This window comes from Phalacrocorax carbo, chromosome 4 (assembly GCF_963921805.1).
Source record: "Phalacrocorax carbo chromosome 4, bPhaCar2.1, whole genome shotgun sequence".
In the NCBI taxonomy this organism is placed as follows: Eukaryota; Metazoa; Chordata; class Aves; order Suliformes; family Phalacrocoracidae; genus Phalacrocorax; species Phalacrocorax carbo.
Window position 1 is genome coordinate 10614915 of NC_087516.1, and position 18213 is coordinate 10633127.

Sequence of the window (18213 nt, forward strand, 5' to 3'; positions counted from 1 at the left end):
GATCAACAATGTAGCAGGCACCATGTGGGAATAACTGTCAAGGAAGAGTTTGAAAATAATACAGTGCTCCTGAAACAAAATATGGAAACAAAGACTTAAAGAGTAGATGCAAGTGATTATTGTTTTCATTTCACACCGTTGTTTTGCCCATCTCCTTGGAGGGCTGCTTACCAACTTCCAAGGTTTTGTTGAGATGAATTGGACTTCACATGGGCAGAAACTGCTGGCATGTATCTGACTGCATGCTGCGTGGGAAATGACTGTAAAAGCTGGGTTTAGAATCCTGGCTTTGAATACTGCGTGCATGTCACTGTGTTTAGCAATTTCTGATGCCAGTAGCCTTTCAATGAGCTTGAGAGAACTGTACATACGTATTTCAGCAATAAAATAGTGGCAGTAGGGTTTCTAGAAAGAGTTCATTTTACAGTTTCAGTCAGGAATAGAAGTACTTTGACAGTGCTGTGTGGCTTATTCAGGATCCTGTCTGTCTCCCAGCTGATTTGACACAACTATGCATCCTTGATTATTTTAACTTAAATTTCTGTTTCTAGAATTATAAACCCAATGCTGGCTAGGTGTAATTTTTAGAACACAGTGGATAAAGGACTCTGGTTAGTACTAGGCAAACCTAAGCAGGTGTACTGGGTTTTTACAAGTTTTCTAGCTATTGGTAGTGGTAATGGTGAGAAAGGGAGGACATTTTGTCCAGGGGTAGAAGAGGAGTTGCTCGGATGGAGATCCAAGTAAAAACCAATAATAAAGACAACATGACAGTCAGTGGAGTTGTTTTTAGGCAACCAAAAATAAGACACATGTATAGAAATATTGGGGTTTTTTACTGTTAATCTTCAAATGTTTGTCAACTAAAATAATCCTTGCCTAAAGATGTTAGTCTTTGTGCATGGATAGTGTTCAGTTTAATCTGAAAGCATGGGAATGTGTAGAACAGGAGCCTTTCATGTTTTACATTGGGGCTTGAATTCAGTAAGTGCAGCCAAAAGCATTATTTCAGTTTTGTTCTTCTGGTTTTAATAATGGTTTTAGCTTATTTTGTCAAATGTTATAACCATGCAAAATCTTTTGGACCTGTGGATACTCTGGCTGTTCAGGGCAGGTGTGCTCCTCTGTCTTTACCTAATGTTTGGGGCTGAACCTTGAGAGAGGACTTGTGTGCTTGGGCTTGTTCTCTCAAAGCTGGATGTGTGGAAGAGCGGGAGGGAGAGCTGATGCCCCATCTCTTGGGGTCTCAGACTGGACGGCCAGAACCAGACCCATAAAGGAAATGCAGCCAGTTTGGCTCCTTCAGTGAAGGCAGCCTTTATGATGGGCCTACTTTGTAACAGCAGAGCATAAGTTGTTTTGTTCAGTAACTGTAGATTGTGGTGTGCGAGGCTCTACAGCCATTCTAGTAATTGAGCGAGTATCAGGCTTGGGTTAGCCCTTGTCCTCCTGTAATGCAACCAGAATCTTTATGCCATGGTTTGTGCATGTCCATCTGTTTTGTGTGTTCTGTTGAATTTTCAGTTGAATAAAGTAATTGTCTGCAGACTAGAATGGTCCTAGTTAAGAAATACGCCTAGCAGAAAGTGTGAGAGTAGCCATGATTCCCAAAATATTGAAGTCCAGGCTTCTGTTGGCAACTGTGTTTGTGATTCTGAAAGGAACTTTTGCTAAAATGGCCACTAAACACTGTGTTTGCATGATTTACAGTGACTGGGGAAACTGGACTACTGTATTTTCCCCAAATGTAATTCTGAAACCCTGTAGAGCAAAGTAAATAACAGCTTTTTGCCACTGTCAGGTGGACACTTCACTCTTCTTCTGCTGGAAGGTAAGCTCTGGGTTTGCATAATGTTGATTTATGCAGCCATATTCAGTTGTGCAATACTTGCCTGGCAAGGTAGGCAGTGTGATCAGGAAGATGGTTTTCTTGTGGTGTTCCATCTGTTGCAGTGTGGGTGTGCTTGACCCGTGAGGTTTATCTAGAAGTAGGAAACATGACTACATAATTTTGGGGTGGGGAGTGCATTCACACTCCTCTAGGAAAAAGACAAACAGAAATTAGTTGCTCCTAAAATAGAGTTCATAGGGGTTTCTTGACAAACCGTTTCCTGATACGGAACAACAATCTAATACAGGAAAATGAGTTCCAGGAAGACTTCTATCCATAGTTTGTGTCTTTAATCTGTAGATTAAAGATGTCAAGAGCACTCTGAGACATGGAAGAGAGATTGCTTTTGGATTTGGAAACTGTGTGATGGGATGAACTTTGTCTTACTGTCACTTCCAAGACTTCTGTGAAGATAGCATTGATATCCTGTATATAGGATGTGCATTTTAAACGCTGTCCAGAAATTTTCAGTGTAGGGTGGGTAAAGGATGGTGTAACCACTTTGTCTTCCTAAAATTTTTCGTCTACCTGAAGGACTTACAAATGCCTGATTAACCACCATGTAAAAGAATTTTTTTTTTTAATTTGAGTAAGCCTGGGTCTTAGCTATCTGATTTGGAAATAGGATAACAGTATATATGCAAGGCTCACATTTCAAAGCTGCTGTCCTGTGCAAGTGCAGTATAAAATCTCAAATGGAAGGTTTATGTCAAAATTAATACTTAGGCTTGCATTCTCCAAAAATATTTGTTTCCTCCTGCATACAGGCTTTAAAAACTCTGTCCAATTCTACTGTGTCAGGAGACTAAATAGGTCTCATAATTTGTCCAGATTTCCATCCTTCCCAGCCCCATTAAAACTGGGAAGTGCTGTAAAAGAACTGGGGGGTGCCACCTAGAAAAGCCTCAGATGAACATGAATGAGAAACTAATGAAAAGTTCAACATCTCTACTGCCTTCATCTGCCTGATTCAAGCCTACTTAAAGTCTCCAGTTGTCATATTAGCCTCTACCTCATTTATGTACTTTGGTTCACTCTCCTCTAGCTCAAGCTGGTAACACACCCATTAAAAACATTTGTGCTGCTTGCATATCAAACTTGCTGGTTCCAGCATAATGCCTGCATGCTCTGCAATCACTGTAGCAATTTCTGAGTTACTTGGACTCTCTGCCGGTTATTTTCTGGCTGAATTTATGCATCTAGTCATGAATATTCAGGTTAGTTCCATCTCAAAAATCTCAACCACCCAGTCTCATAATAATGCAGGATTTTTTTCTTGTGGGGCATTTGCTGTAGGATCTCTGGAGTTATAGGTATATTAATCATTAATTCACCAAGAAACCTTAGTCTAGTTCACTAGGTAAGTTCAGCTTCTGGCTCTGTTGCCAGTTGGTTGCACACTCTGCAACTTAGCCTCTTCATCCTTCTTTTTGTGATTTCATAAACTTTTGGAGCAGGTGCGATTGTTGCTTGTAACTTACTTAACATTTACTGAAAAGCATAAAGAAATTAATGTATTCTGAATTCATGAGCTCTTGAATGTTATTTTGGGGGTTTATTACATAATTTTGAGTAGCAACAAATGCTGCCAGAACACATTTAACATGTTTGATATCATTGCCTAATAAATCCATCAACAAAAATGGGATATTGTATAAAAAAAGAGTTTTAGTGTACCTGTGATTCAGATAAAAATTGCATAAGGAAGTATAAGCTCTTAAAAAGGGGGGCTGTATGTCAAGTTATCTGAAACTAATAATCACTGTTGAGGGATAGGTAAGATAGTGGGGAGTTTTTTTGGTTGTTTTTTTTTTTTTTTGTTTGTTTGTTTTTTTTTGTTTTTTTTTTTGTTTGTTTTTTTTGTTTTTTTAGGCCATGTACCTCCGAGCAGGAATTCAGAACAACACAAGAGGAGTTAATGAATGGGATGTCTTCACATAAGAAAAATAGATATAATTTAGTACAGTCTAACATTAGTGACACTGTTCCTTATTGTAATATGTAAGGAACATACTAATACTCTATTTCAGCCTGGAAAGCAAAACTGATATGCTTATGCACTTCCAGTTTGCCCTTGCTTCAACAAGAATGTCTTGTCTCCAAATCAGGATATGTAAGAGTTGTTATTAAGGTTTAATAATTTCTGGTGAACGAAGAAGTTGAACTACAGTATTGCAATTTTGCAGTCCTTCCTGCAGAATGCTTTTATAAATCCCTAAGCTCTGTTTACACAATCAGAATAAACTGTAAAGCAGAATCTGATTAATCCACTTGATTTTTAGAATTTCAGTTTCTTAGTAGACTTCCTTGATTAAAAACAGTAACTCCTCCAATACGTCTAGTCTCCATATATACGTGTCTTGCGGTTAAAAACACCACAGAATATTTTCTTCCTCCCATCTTTAAATATTCCAGTTTCAGCCTTTTAATGAACACTAATAGTAAATGGAAGATTTTTTCTTTAGGTATGGTCTCTTCCATACTAGAGGTGAGAATGAGAAGCAGTGCCTTGGTGTCTTTGTTCATGCATGTCCATAGACAATTTGGAGGGATTGTAGGCATGCCACCCTCTCTGTTGCTGATCTGTAGGGTTTGTATACTCAGAATGTAAAGTGTAGAGTTGTCCTTTAGTCTCTCATAATTCCTATGGCTGACTTGAACCCTTGGAGTACATTGCATTTAAATTTGCTCTAACATTGCCGGTGCAATTATATTTAAAACTAAAATGATCTGATCTTTGGGTTTTCTGTATCTGATCAGTTTAAGGGTTTATCCCGGGAAGTCTTCTGTTCCAGGGGTAGTACCCAAACAAGTAAGTCACCAGATTATTCATTCTAGGATGGGAGATGTTTTTGGCGTTTAACCTGTATTAACTTTAAAAAAAAAAAAAAAAAAAAAAAGAAATCTGAACCAAACCCATAAAATGGCTCTCATGCTTGCATAGAGTGAAATCATAGCTTTAGCAAGTCTAGGGCAGTTACAAAATGTCATCCAGCTGTGCTGGAAGATATTTTTGCAGAGTAGTTCAAAGGGTTAAATGACATTGTTCTGTCCGTTGCCGGCTCATTTCAGAAATCTCATTTCTCGCTGTTCAGTCTACATGAAAGTAACTGGATCCTGGCCAAAATGGGGCCACTTTGCCGATGCACTACTGCATTTCAGTTGATCCTTTATGCATCATGACGCTGATACTTTAGATGTGAATACTTAGTTACTGAAATTTCTTGTATTTTTAGAAGTATCAGGGAAGTGTTTGTTACTGTTAAAAATTAGTTTTAATGTATTCTGTCATTTGTAGGAGCTTTTTTTATTGATAATACTTTTTGAAAGCATAGGTTCTGAGTGGTTTCAACAGTGGTGAACATTAAAGATAATTTAAATTTTAAACATAAGCTTTTGGGTTGGGTTTTTTATATCTGTGATAGCATTGGGTATGGGGCTGGGGTCTTTTTGCTTGTTTGTTTGTTTTTTTTTCCCCAGACACTGATATGGTATAATCTTTTTGAAACCCCTAACAAACATTTTAATGAAGGTAGATATTAATGTCTAATTTTGGAATGTATGCTCTCCTTTATTTAAAAAAGGGTAGCACTGGATAGGTAGTACCGCAGAAAATATTATGTGTAAAACCTTACAGGAAAAGTGAACCAATGCTACTGTGGTCATATTGCATTGTGGGGAGGCCTTGTTAATTCTGCTGAACCTTGAGGTCAAGAGAAAATCCTGAGGGAAGAAGAAAGCTGCTCTCTCCTCTTGTCTTTGCATCTCGAGCATGTGTGTGACTTTCCCTTAGACAACTTGCAACTTGTACTGTGTCCTGCGTTCAAATGAGCGCTGGAGTTCTCTGCCTTCTGAACTCCACAGTTCTCATGCAGTGCTACAGCCTCTCCACTGCTGTGGGGAAAAGCCTGTGCTGTGTGTACTTTTCCTCTTGACCTGCTGCGTCAGAAGCATCCCCAAGTTTACAATGGACAGTGGTTAAACCTTGTCCTCAATTGTAGGTCCTGACCTAGTTCTCATTTCTGTCTGAAACCACTGGTGCAACCACAGTGTATCTCCCTGACTTGCTATTCTGTGAAGCAGTGGTAAGTGCCACTTGGGTAAGTGCTACCTCTATGTAAGCAGATGGCTTTCCTTCCGGGGGACCATGTGGAGTATTGCTAAGGAACTTGGGGGCTTTCAAGACTTTGAGTATGATGTTTCCTAGGAAAATCTGATTTCAAATGTGTGCATATGAAAATTAGGGAAATTTTCTTATCTGATTTGTTACATTGGCAAATTAATCTAATTTTGCTTCTGTCAGTTTTGGCTCTTTCTTTGGGGAAACTCTTGTGTGCATTTGTGTTCCACAAATCCGGTGTTGGAATTAAGTCTAGCAGCTTTTATAACTTTAGTTTAAGGCCACTGTTCAGTTTTGGGTCAGGCATGCTGATCAGTGTGTCTCAAGCTTTCTAAATACTTGTTGGATAAAGCTGGGGCCCTGCCCTTGGAAAGCTGGTGATCTGATTTGACCTGTGCTCAAAAATTTGAGGGCCATGGCTTATTGGCATGTTGGTGTGAGACTTGGGAAGTGCATGTGGGTTCATAGAAACCTAAAAATAAGCAGTATTTGGGTTAACCCTCTGTATTTGTATAGTCCCATGACCCTGATGGCAAAAATAAGTGTAAATGTACCTTTGCTTTCTGGTACTGCCTCCACCATCCATGAATATTAATAGTGGAAAAATATTTGAATTTTACATTGGCTTGGCCTCAGATGCTTTCTGCATAATTAGAAGATGAAAAAAAAAGTAGTGACTTGACTCGTTCTTGTGTAGTACTGGGTGGCGTGTCTAGCTGAGTCTCTGACATCAGTGATGAAATTTCATGTAACAATAAAGCAGGCTGGAAAAAAAATGCTTGTCACCAATGTTTTCTGTTGAACCAATTTTAGTTTTGTCAATAAGGCAGAGAGGGATCACCTCTCTAGTGCAACCATTTTTATTCTACAGGCTGTGAAACTTAACTTTAAAAAACAGCAATTCAGTTTCAGTCGACTAAACTGCTGAATGCATTGGAGAAGCCAGAGAGACAAGTTAAGGTATTTGTGAACTTGTGTAGTTTGTGTCACTGAAATTTCTCAGGTAAGGCATGGCTGAATGATATGAACAGAAGATTTGCACTTCACGCATGCTGCAGAAGATCATTAAAAAACAGGAGGAGATAGCCTACCTGATCTGAGGGAAAATTTGTCCTAATTGCAAATCTGATCAGTTTGACCTGAGTGCAGGAGAAGGATTAAGGAGGATTTTTGGTACTGTCTCTTGACTCCTTGTGCCTTTTGTCTGTCATTCAGTCTCCAGCTGTAACCAACCTACCAGCAGAGGAAGGTGCTTTTTTTTTTTTTTTAAAAAAAAAGTGCTAGAATACTAGAAGAGCTTTGGAAGCTGCAAATAACATGAGCATATTGTACATGTGGGAATTTATTTTTCCCAAAGCCTAAGAAGGAAGGGCAGGTTCATAGATCTCAGAAGCAGATGGGACTCTGTTGTCAGTGCAGACATATAGTAGAAGGTATTCTGGCAGTTGGATTTAAACTTGTTCTATAAAGATTTTTTCAAAGCAGAGTTGCTGACTCAGTATGTGTGTATATGGTTAGGAAAATTCCATCTCTATTCAAGGCCAAATGTGTCTGATACTAACTCCTAAGTGTTAAATCTCTCCATACTTTTGTTAGCAGGACTGAAAGGCCCCCTTCGCCTCTATGACTAGTTAACCTTTCTGGTTAAACAAATATATCAAACTACTAGGCCCTACAAGTTAGTCTTAGACCCTCTGGATCATTTTTTCCGCTCTTTCTTGAACTCTCATATTTCATGTCTTTTTCTGAAGTGCGTACATGGGAACCAGAAATAATTTTGTAGTAGCGGATTTTTTTCAAAATTAGGGAAGATAATTTTGCACTTTATATTCCTTGATTTATTCTATGCTTACAGTAGACCACCTGGCCACAGCATAATCTTTGCAATTTCTACATAGTGATCTATGACAGCTTCTGAATTCAGCTCTAATCTTACCTTTTTCAGCACTGAGTAATTCTGGTACCATTTTGTCTCCATTTGTACTCCTTTACATTAGATGTGTTAAATTGACTTTTATGATATTACACTATTAATTACATATTTATCTGGTTTTTACTTGGGAAGCTTCTTTGAACTGGAGTTCAGGTTTCTGAAATAAAATTGCAGACAAATCAACTTCTGTGGTATTTGGCAGGTTTTTATTTGGCAGTGTAATTACAAAGACTCATTTTGGTGACTCTTTAAGTCCAGGTTCAAAGTGCAGCAAATTCAGTTTCAGCCTTAATGTTGGAGCAACTTCATAAAATAATTTTATCTGAAAATCACAATACTGCTCTGAAGCGTAAGACTGAAGTCTGTGTTTTTCACTGAACTTCAAAGAGTTTTCAGGGCTAATAGCCACCAAAGTAGTGGAAAGGAAAAGTATCTCCACTGTCATTACCACTGCTGACCATTTGTACTCCTCTGGTAAGAGGCAGTGGAAAAATGTATGATAGTTTGCAGAATTCATACTTACACATTTTGCCTGGAGAAATGCAAAAGTCACTGGTGAAATTCCTGTTTTCTAATCTCTTTGCAAGTTTTCTGATGCATTTGTGAAGCTCTCAAAGTTTCAGAAGAAAATCTTACGGTGTCTGTGGTTTAAGATACTTAAGTAGAGAGTTTCTGTTATATGAACAGTGTGACATCTTACGATTTCTGCTGTCCCTGTCCTTAACGTTTTATGAAGTTATGTGCCGAACATTTACAGAAATGCTGTATGAGAAGTGAAAGGAACAAGTAGTTAAGTTACTGAGTCAAAGAAGTGAAAGCAAGGTAATTTTCATGTTGATAAGTTGGTTTGAAACTGTTAGTCTTTAGCAAATTCTTGGAGGCTAGAAATGACTGTTCTGTTTGTCGTGTAAATGGCTTAGCAGGAAAATCAAAGAAGGAAATGATCCAAAGAGGCAAAGGGAAGTTAAAAGGCTAAGGCTGGGAAGAAACCAGGGACCTGCTCAACAGGAGATATGAGTTAACAGTTTCAAGAGTCATGCCCTTTTTAATCTTATTCCTAGTCCCATTTTTAGATTGGGATATCTTCCCATTTTTTGTTAGCTTGGAATGAGCTGTTTGTTGGGAATTTGATCTTTCTAATATAAATTAATAAAATGTGTTAGAGGGTTTAACATGAAAATGGTACCAGTGGTGAGTGTAGTCTGCAACCATACCTTCCAGCATGCCCAGTGCCAGTCACTGAGAGAGGAATAATGAAGTGTGCTGCCCTGTTCCTCCTTGTGCGTCATTCCCAGCTTCCTGTGGAGTCTGATCTCTGGGATGCAACGCTTTTCCAGGTCAGGGAGGGGAGGTGAATGATTACTGGGCCTAAAAGTTTGATACTCTTGGTCTTTTAAATTGTTTATTAAAAGGAGGGAAGCTACCTTTCTGTATCTTGGCTTCTAGTGTAGTTTCAATGCTGGCTTCTCCCCTCTTCTGCTGGCAAGGACTGAATTACGTATTCCGAGCCATCTATATTGGAACTGCTGCAGAATTTAGACAGCTGTATCTGAACAATATTCCAGATTAATCTGCCCAGCTGAATTCTGGCTTAAGTTTTAGGTGGGTTTATGCTGCATAGAATCATAGAACATAAAACAACCCAGGCTGGAAGGGATCTTGAAAGATCATCCGGTCCAATGTGTTGCGGGAAAGGGAGCCTAGAAAAGATTTTCTAGCACTCTGCCCAGGTGTGTCTTGAAAACCTCCAATTGACAGGGACTCCACCATGTCCCTGGGGAGATAGTTCCAGAGATTGATTGTTCTCAGTGTAAAAAAATTTTTTTTATATCTGGATGAATCCTGTCCTGGTGCAGCTTGTACCTGTTGCCCCTTGTCCTCTCCATGTGGCTCCTTTGAAGAGAGAACCTCTGTCCTTTTTTGTAGCCACCCTTTAAGTACTGGAAAGCTGCTCTTTGCCAGGGAGAAAAGACCTAACTCCTTCAGTCTCTCCTTGTGGGACAGCTTCTCCATCACCTTCATGGCCCTCCTTTGGACCCACTCCTGTTTGCCCATCTCTCTTGAATTGTAGAGACCAGAACTGGACACAGTACTCTGGGTGTGGCCTGACAAGCACTGAGTAGGTTGGGATGATCACATCTCTGTCTGCCAGTAACGCCCCTGTAGATGCAGCCCAGGAAGTGATTTGCCTTGGTGGCTGTAGCGGTGCACGGCTGACTCCTGTTCAGCTTGTTGTCCACCAGGACCCCAGCTCCCTGTCAGCAAGGCTGCTCCCCAGCCACGCAGATCCCAGCCTGCTCTGGGTTCTTTGATTGCGTCGTCCATGGTGCAGGACCTTGCGCTTCTCTCTGTATAGCTCTGTACAGTTCTTGCTTGCTCTCTCTTCCAGCCTGTCCAGGTCTTTGTGAGATGGTTTTTCTCTTCTGATGCGTCCACCTCGCCACCCAGTTTGGCGTCATCGGCAACATTGGTGATGGTGCCCTCAATCCCATTGCCCAGATCATTTAGGGAGATGCTGAACAGTGTGAGGCCCAGTACTGATCCCTGGGGGGACCCTGCTTGTGACAGGCTGCCAGCCTGAGTAAAAATCATTGATCACCACTCCCTGCATGTGACCCGTGAGCCAGTCTCTTGCCAATCTCAGACCACCCATCCAGTCCATATCTTGCCAGTTTGTCCAGGAGAAGGCTGAGGGAAGCAGTATCAAATGCTTTGCTGAAGACCAGGTAAACAATACCCACTGCTCTCCCCATGTTGACAGAAAATGCTGTTTTGTTGTGGAAAGTGATCAGGTTAGTCTGGCATGATTTACCTTTGGTAAATCCATGCTGGCTTTTCCTAATCAGCTGCTTCATTTGATTTTGCTAAAGCTAGACGATTACCTTGTTTTACAACCTGATGTAGTTACTGCTGTGCTTTACCTGTGGTTCTTAAATGTTCCCTTATCACAGCAGCCTAGAAAACCTGATAATTAGCAAGTTACCAAAAGTACTTTATGAAGTTTTCTTTCTACAGATACATACTTTCCAAGCTGTGTTTTTTTGGTGGATTTTTTTTTTGGGGTGGGGAAGGTGGTGTGGTTTTAGAGGGTTGGCTTTTTTGCTAAGAGGCCTACAGCAACTGCTGTTTTGATAGTTGTTACATAGATTCTTGTCCTTCATAAATAGTTGGAATTCTAGGTCTATTTTGAAGCAGGTTATTATTTGTTCTTAACCATTTAAAAAGATTTTTTTTAATATAGGTATTGGAAATAATATGATAAGAAATGTTGATGACCTTCAGTAGACAATACTATGTCTTAAAAACGGATATAAACAGTCTTGTTTTGTGTGGTTTCAGGTCTCAAGTTTGCCCAAATGAGTTTTTGCCAGTTCTGTAATGTAACCTCATGATCACTCACAGCCCACTGTGCTAGGCTTCTGATTTCAGCGTTTTGGAGAAGGTGAAAATAGGAAATAATTGCTGACAAATACCTTTCAAGGAAGTTTTTGTGACTTGGTCTAATTTTTTTTTCTTGTTCTCTAACATGACTTTGTTTCTTGAACTACCATCTTGGATACTAAGGCATGATATTACAGATATAAAATCAAATACTTTTGGTCAGCTAAACTTTTTGTTTGATTTCTCTGAATTTTTAGAGTCTGGTATTTGACTTGCAGCATCTCTGTTAATAGGCAAGATGATGGTGCCTGCATTCAGTACAAGATAAATAACTGTTCTTGTTCGTGAAATAGTCTCTTCCTGTTTGAAAACAAAGAACAGAGGAAATTTTGAAGATGTGTGAGCTAGGAACATTTGCTAAAAAAGAATATAATTGTTCATGATGTTAAGTATGTTGTCTAGTAAGTAGTACAGTCATGATTTACTGTCTTTGTTCTTAGACTTCCTAAGATAGTGCCAGCTTTTCCTTTTAAAAGATCCGTAGGAAACATTTGAAATGGCAAGAACAAATCCATTGTCATTGGTGCCAAAATGTTCTCACTGAAAATGATGGAAATTGAAGTGCAAGTTGTAAATAATTTCTGTATTATAAAGTTATATGAAGTTTTTAAGGAGCAAGTTTGGCAAATATTATTCTAAAGTAAAGGAAAATTGGAAAAAATACAGAAAATACCAGAATATTGTGTGAAGTGGTCACAGTGCAACTTGTTTATAAACAGGTTTTTGCAGATACCAAGTGATAAACCTTATTTTCTGTAGATGGATGTTCTGCTTTCTTGCCATGTCCCCACTAACTCAGTTCTCACACAAACTCAGTCTGTTCACAGAGGCTGTTAACTCTTGGGTTTCTTGCTGCCCACAGTGCTCCACCACCCCCGTGCTGCTCGGCCCTTTCCCCTCCTCTTCCTCCCTCCTCTCGCCTCATGACTTCCCTGTGCAGTAATTTCAGCTCTGCAGCTTTCTACAGTCCTCCTGGCTCCCTTTCCCAGGCCATAAAACTACTATATCTATTCTCTATTCTTTCCCTCTCCTTTTCTGTTTGCATCCAAAACAGAGCTCCCTTCCCTCCCTCTGCCAGCACACTGCCTGACTTGGCACTTACATGAGCCTTTTAGGTAACTTTTACTCCTCAAAGACTGCTGATTGCACAACAGTGAAGACAACAAGTTATTTTGTTTTAATTTGTTTTGCTACCCCCTTGTTCCTTCCCCAGTAACTTCTTGTCAAATCAGTTTTCACCTCTGTTAGGCTTAGCACAGTTATGGTGTCTGAGGATATAACCTGTTGAGAGAACTGTCAGAAAAAAAATGGATACAAAGCAAATTACTATAACATTGTCAAAATAGGTCTCAGGAGCTACGCATTCTGGAAATGGGTACCCTCAGTCTTTGTGCTAGTGACTGGGATTGTTATCGACAGTTGAGAAGCTTGTTGCTCATTTACTTTGCAAATTTGACACGAGGTCCCACACAGATGTTTTGCTCACATACTATTTTGTACAGAGAAATTGAAAGCTATCAGGAAAAGGGCAGGGTTTTGTTTGGTTTTGGTTTTTTTTTCCATATCTCAAATGACTTGATTTCATAAGGTTTTGATCAGATAACTCTCCTAAATTAAAAACAAACAAATGAAAGCCAACCAACCAACCAACCAAAAAAAAAAAAAAAAACCAAACAAAAAACCCCAAACCAACAGAACTGTAGGGGTTCTTTTGCACGTGCTGTCTTATAGTTGGCAGTGTGTTTTGAATTTTTTAGAAGTCTAAGTTCCCTTGTCGTCTTGTCACAACCTCCTTCCTACTTCTCAGTGTATTTTATTCTGAACTGTCCTCAGCAGACTTAAAGCTGCAGTGGTGGGAAGTGGTGTGCTGAGTCCTTTGGTGCCAGCAAGCTTTTAGGTTAGGTCAAATCCCGTCAACTGCAGCCTGAGTAAAAACTATTTCCTCTGGGTGTGCAGGAGCAAAAAAATAACCAATTACAAGTCATTACAAAATAAAACCAACGTTGAAGAGATTGCAAAAATTCATTTCCTCCAAGAAATGTAGTTAGCTGGTCCCTGCTACTGTACATGTTGAGACCTTTTAAGTCTTCTCAAGGTTCCCATAATATTCATTATGATGATTCAGGTGAGAGACACTGGACTTATAAACTACCAGATCTGTGCCAACTTCCAGGTTGAAATGAATTTAATATTAAGGTTTTAAATACATTTATTAACTGCAGTGAGATCCCAGCCTAAATTCAATGTTGTTTTTATGATTATTTTTTATAATTTTTTAGATTTAAGTTTTTTTAAAGTTACTGTAGATTCTTTTTGGGTATTATTCACTGTCTTACCTGTTTAACTTTATTTAACTATATGTGTATCATCTAACTCCAGATTGAGTCCTGAGGGAAGTAAGCTGTTCATAAATGGATATTTTTTTTCTTTCTGGATATTAATGTGAACAATTTTATGGCTCTTTTTTTGTTGTTTAAACTAAACTCTGTAACACCACTTCCTCTTAGGTGACTCCTGTGACGAAACTCTCTTTCGTTAGAAAAGGATGGGGAGGAAGGGGACTTTGAAAGATAAAAGTAACCTAAGATATTAATACTAATTTCAGAATATTTTTGTAAACAATGCTTAGTATCTGTAAATGAACTCTAAATTTTACAAAGCTGGTTTCCTGACAGAAAAAAAATATTTAGTGAACAACCTGTTTATAGCACTAGCATACGCATACATGTACCCTGTGATATGCTGCGACTTGGCTTGGTGGATCCCATTTGATCCTGTGGTTTATTGAAATTGTGTTTATACGTACGTACATATTGGAAGAATGGATCTAATTGCTTCCGTAACTATAAAGTGTGATTTGGATTTTATGATATCCTGTCCATGTCCCCCCCCCAGTAATAGATGCTGTTCCCTCTGGCTGCTCTTTAATTTGAAAATAGCTGCTTTGGAGGGAAGGGCTCTTTTATGCACTTCGGTTTTCCAGCTACGGCTTTTTCAGTTAAGGGTGTGGCTTTTTCTGACATAGTTGTGTTATAACAGGCTGTTGCATAAAAGCACTTATCATGGCAAAAAGTCCTTTGACATTACAGCTTATCTTACTTGGGGGCTGTAATACACTCCATCGGAAAGGATCTGCCTGTACTGAAGAGTTGTGTGTGTGAAGGCAGTCTTAATTTTCTCAGGTCTAAATTCCTTGGGCTAAGCAGAGGGTGGTGAAGTTCGGACTTAGATTGGGCCAAGTGAGCTATTATTTTAAGAGAGTGAGCCACGTGTTTGGATCTGCAAACTGTCATTTTTCAACAAAAGTCTGGATGTAGAGGCATTAGGATAGCTAAGAGAGCTCAGGAGAGGGGTTATGGGAAGTGGTGGTGGGCCGTCGAAAGTGCTTTTGGGGTATGAAATGGCAGATGGTGCAGGTTGGAGGTTGTGATGAGGAAGAGAACTTGGAGAGTGTGAGTTAGGGATCTGAAGCTGCCAAAGGAGAGGGGTGGCTCCTTTGCTATAACTTCGCTTGCTTAAAACTTTCTAATACCTTAAAAGGTTTTCCATGTGGATAAAAGCATTATTTCTTCTCGCTGTACCCTGTATTTCTTCCTGGGTGGAGGAAAGGTAATACAGAGAAGTAATGATAATAAAGAGCTGTGTATGTGCTTACTTTAAAGAAGAAAAAAAAAAAAAAGCTGACGGACTTTTAAAGCCTAAACAGATTGGGTTAAAATGAAATGCTTTGAACGGTGCAGAGGTGTCTGTGTGTGTTTATTTAGCAACTCAGTGGGTGGAAATCACTGAGCATCTAAAACTTGAGTGTCCTAAGTGCTAACATAGATTTTGATAGTAGTATTCTCTTCCGCAGAGTCAAGGAAAATACTTTCTTTTGCTCATTGTGTTCAGCTTTCTCAGTTTGGTGATTTGTTCATTCTGAAATAAGAAACCAGTTGCGTTTTGAAACTTGTTTTCTAATGTAAGAATTAAAGAGGATGAGATCTGCTAATTCTGAAGTCTTGAAGCAGATGATGTTCTTCACTGCAATTTTAATATAATTGCATTTCAAAATAATTTCTGTAAGCTCTGTGTGCATCCACATCTGAGGTGATTTTAGTGAATAAATAGGAAGGTGAATTCCTAATCAGATTAAAATCCACAAACAGATACAGTTTAAGATGAGTCACTAAGAAAAATCTAGAAATAGTAAGAGACATATTTCAAAATTTACTAGTTATAACGAAGAAGATTAATCATTACTTAAATGAAGATGCATGCAGTCTTTCCTAATACATAGCAAAAAGAATTGCAATGACTTGATAGTATCAGAGGATTTTAGTGGTACTAATCCTTGCAAAACTGAAGACGCATAATGAAATTGACGGTTTACATCAGAGTTCTCCTTACGGTGTGAACCCCAAATCTAAATTGATATCTTTGAAATTAGTCTGTTTTGCCTTACTGGGACAGGGAACTAGATTCTGCTACTTCATTCTCTTTATCTATTCTTCCAGCTCTAGGGAATGATCTACTGGCTTTTCTCAGCTCAATTTCTTAGTAAAGTTGCTAAATGTCACGATGGCAAGGGATTTCAAGCTTGTGTATTTTGTGTATAACATAAATAATTGCAGTTTGCTGAATGAGCAAGTCATTCAGAGTTAAATATTTTTATTACAGTTCAGAGAAGTCCAGTTTGTTAGTGACATTTTGTTTAGTCATGTACGATATGCAAAGAAAATCTTTCTGAAAAAGCTTCATTTTAATTTGATATGTCAAATGATCAGGAATCAGGTTTGGGTTGCAAGGTGTTGCAGGGGTGGCTTTATTGAACTGGTTGCTTGGCAGTGGAAGGCTTCAAGAAAATCTTCTGAAAAGGATTTTGGAATGAAGGTATAATATTGTGCCTGGAAAACTGGGATAATGTTACAGAAAGGGATTCTTGTGAGTAAAAGAAGGATGTGTGTATGAGCAATACCAGCTGAGTTTTCAGCCTTTCTAGCAGATACGTGCAATTGCTGATTACAACACGTGAAACTGAAATGAACCCTGGCCAGTGGGTGGGGGTTGTGTGTATGTGCTTTCCAGATTCCAAAAACCACATGCTAATGTGGTAACGTGCATGTTGTTGAATGAACCTAGAATAAATATAGTTGTGAAATGCATGCCTCAGGTTCTAGAGTCAGTATTTCTGAGTTTGTATCCAGAAATGTATTTGCAATCTGAGCATGTTTTGGTGGGGATGAGTCTTCATATTAGTTAACATGCATAACATCCTACTTTCTGTGATGACTTAAATTCTGATTTATGCAACATTATTTTCATTATGTCTGCTTTAACTTTTTGAGTGTAAAAACCCAAAACAAAACCAATGAGTTGAGACTTCACATGACTTGAACTTCTCTGTCATTGTCTGTGAGAAGGTTTGAAAGACTTGCATGCTTCTGAAAATCAAGCTGTGTAGAGAGCTTAAAAAACTGGAGGTAGTTTAAATGGGAACTCTTGGGTTAGTTTTGTTGCCTGTATATATGTAGCATATTTGACTTTGCATATATGCTAGCCTACTTTTCTAATCTTGTATTTTAAAATCTTTTTTTTCTCCTCTAAAATATTGCTATCCAATTGTATAAACATAGTTTCTGTTCTTGGGAAGCCATGCTAATTTTAGATGGATTTGAACTGTTACTCTGAAACAAGAAACACATATGAAGATCTTAATTATTTCCTTGCTTGATTTATTTATTTATCTATCTATCATCTTTGCCTCCTCTTCAAGGTTCCTTAAAACTGTGCTATGAATGGTGATTCTGGTGTGGGGGTGGTGACTTCACCACCTCCAACAACAGCCCCTCATAAAGAGAGGTATTTTGATCGAGTTGATGAAAATAATCCAGATTATTTGAGAGAGAGGAATATGGCGCCTGACCTTCGCCAGGATTTTAACATGATGGAACAGAAGAAGAGAGTCTCCATGATTCTTCAAAGCCCCGTAAGGAATGAAAATGCTTCATCTTTAAAGTGATAAATTTATTATCTCTCTTTTTAATATCCCTATGGAATTGGAGAATTCTCTGTTATCTTGGATCATTTTGATCTTTTTTTCTGGTTGGCCTTTCTTCTAAAGTATCCTAATTTTAGCCTAATTTTCCCTCACGTTATCTGGTTGAATTTTTACTGTCTACTCGTGAAGCAGCTCCTCACTCTTGCTTTCAGAATGCTCTGTGTAATCATCAATACTTTTTCGTATAGTCCATCTAGTCCTAGTCAGACATTTTTTCACTTGTTTATATATTTAGTATTTGTGTAAACATTTAGATCAAGTAACTCTTCTAAGAGTAGCTTATACAAGGCAGGTCTGTCCTGTGCTTAGTTTTTCCTGCATGATTCTGACGTACCAAATATTTTATGTATCTCTTTCTGAAAGGGCACAATAATAAACTATGAATGATTGAAATGTAATATTAAAGGTCCTTCCCTCGGGGAGAAGGTGCAGAAGACAAAATTTCTCTCATAACACTTACTCCTTTTGTAATAATTGATGGATAGTTACAAAACTATGATAGATACAAAGCATTTCATGACATGATTTCATTAAGAATAGGGATATAGTGGTATATTTACAGGTTTTCCACAAGAACTCCACCCATTTTATTTAGATTCACTTAACAATTGGAATACTTCTCTTTCAGTACAAATACCAGTGTTATTGTCAAAAGCAGTAGTTACCAGCAACAGTAAAAAAATAGTTTTCTTCCTTTCAAAGTTAAAACAAACAAACAAACAAAACCCACAACCAAAATAAAAAGAAAAAAACAACCAGGAAAAAGTAAACAATCCCTTGTTTAAATG

General features: G+C 38.5%; 1 protein-coding gene across 17 annotated transcripts in view; it reads left to right on the forward strand.

Moving 5' to 3' along the window:
• The window catches only part of ADD1 (adducin 1), a 64618-nt gene that overhangs the window by 13397 nt on the left and 33008 nt on the right, over positions 1-18213 (forward strand). For all 17 annotated transcript variants that reach the window (XM_064449008.1, XM_064449007.1, XM_064449012.1 and 14 more), the window contains exon 2: positions 17141-17353. In XM_064449008.1, coding sequence (XP_064305078.1) covers positions 17159-17353 — 195 coding nt within the window. In that variant the 5' untranslated portion in view covers positions 17141-17158. The remainder of the gene's footprint in view (positions 1-17140; positions 17354-18213) is intronic.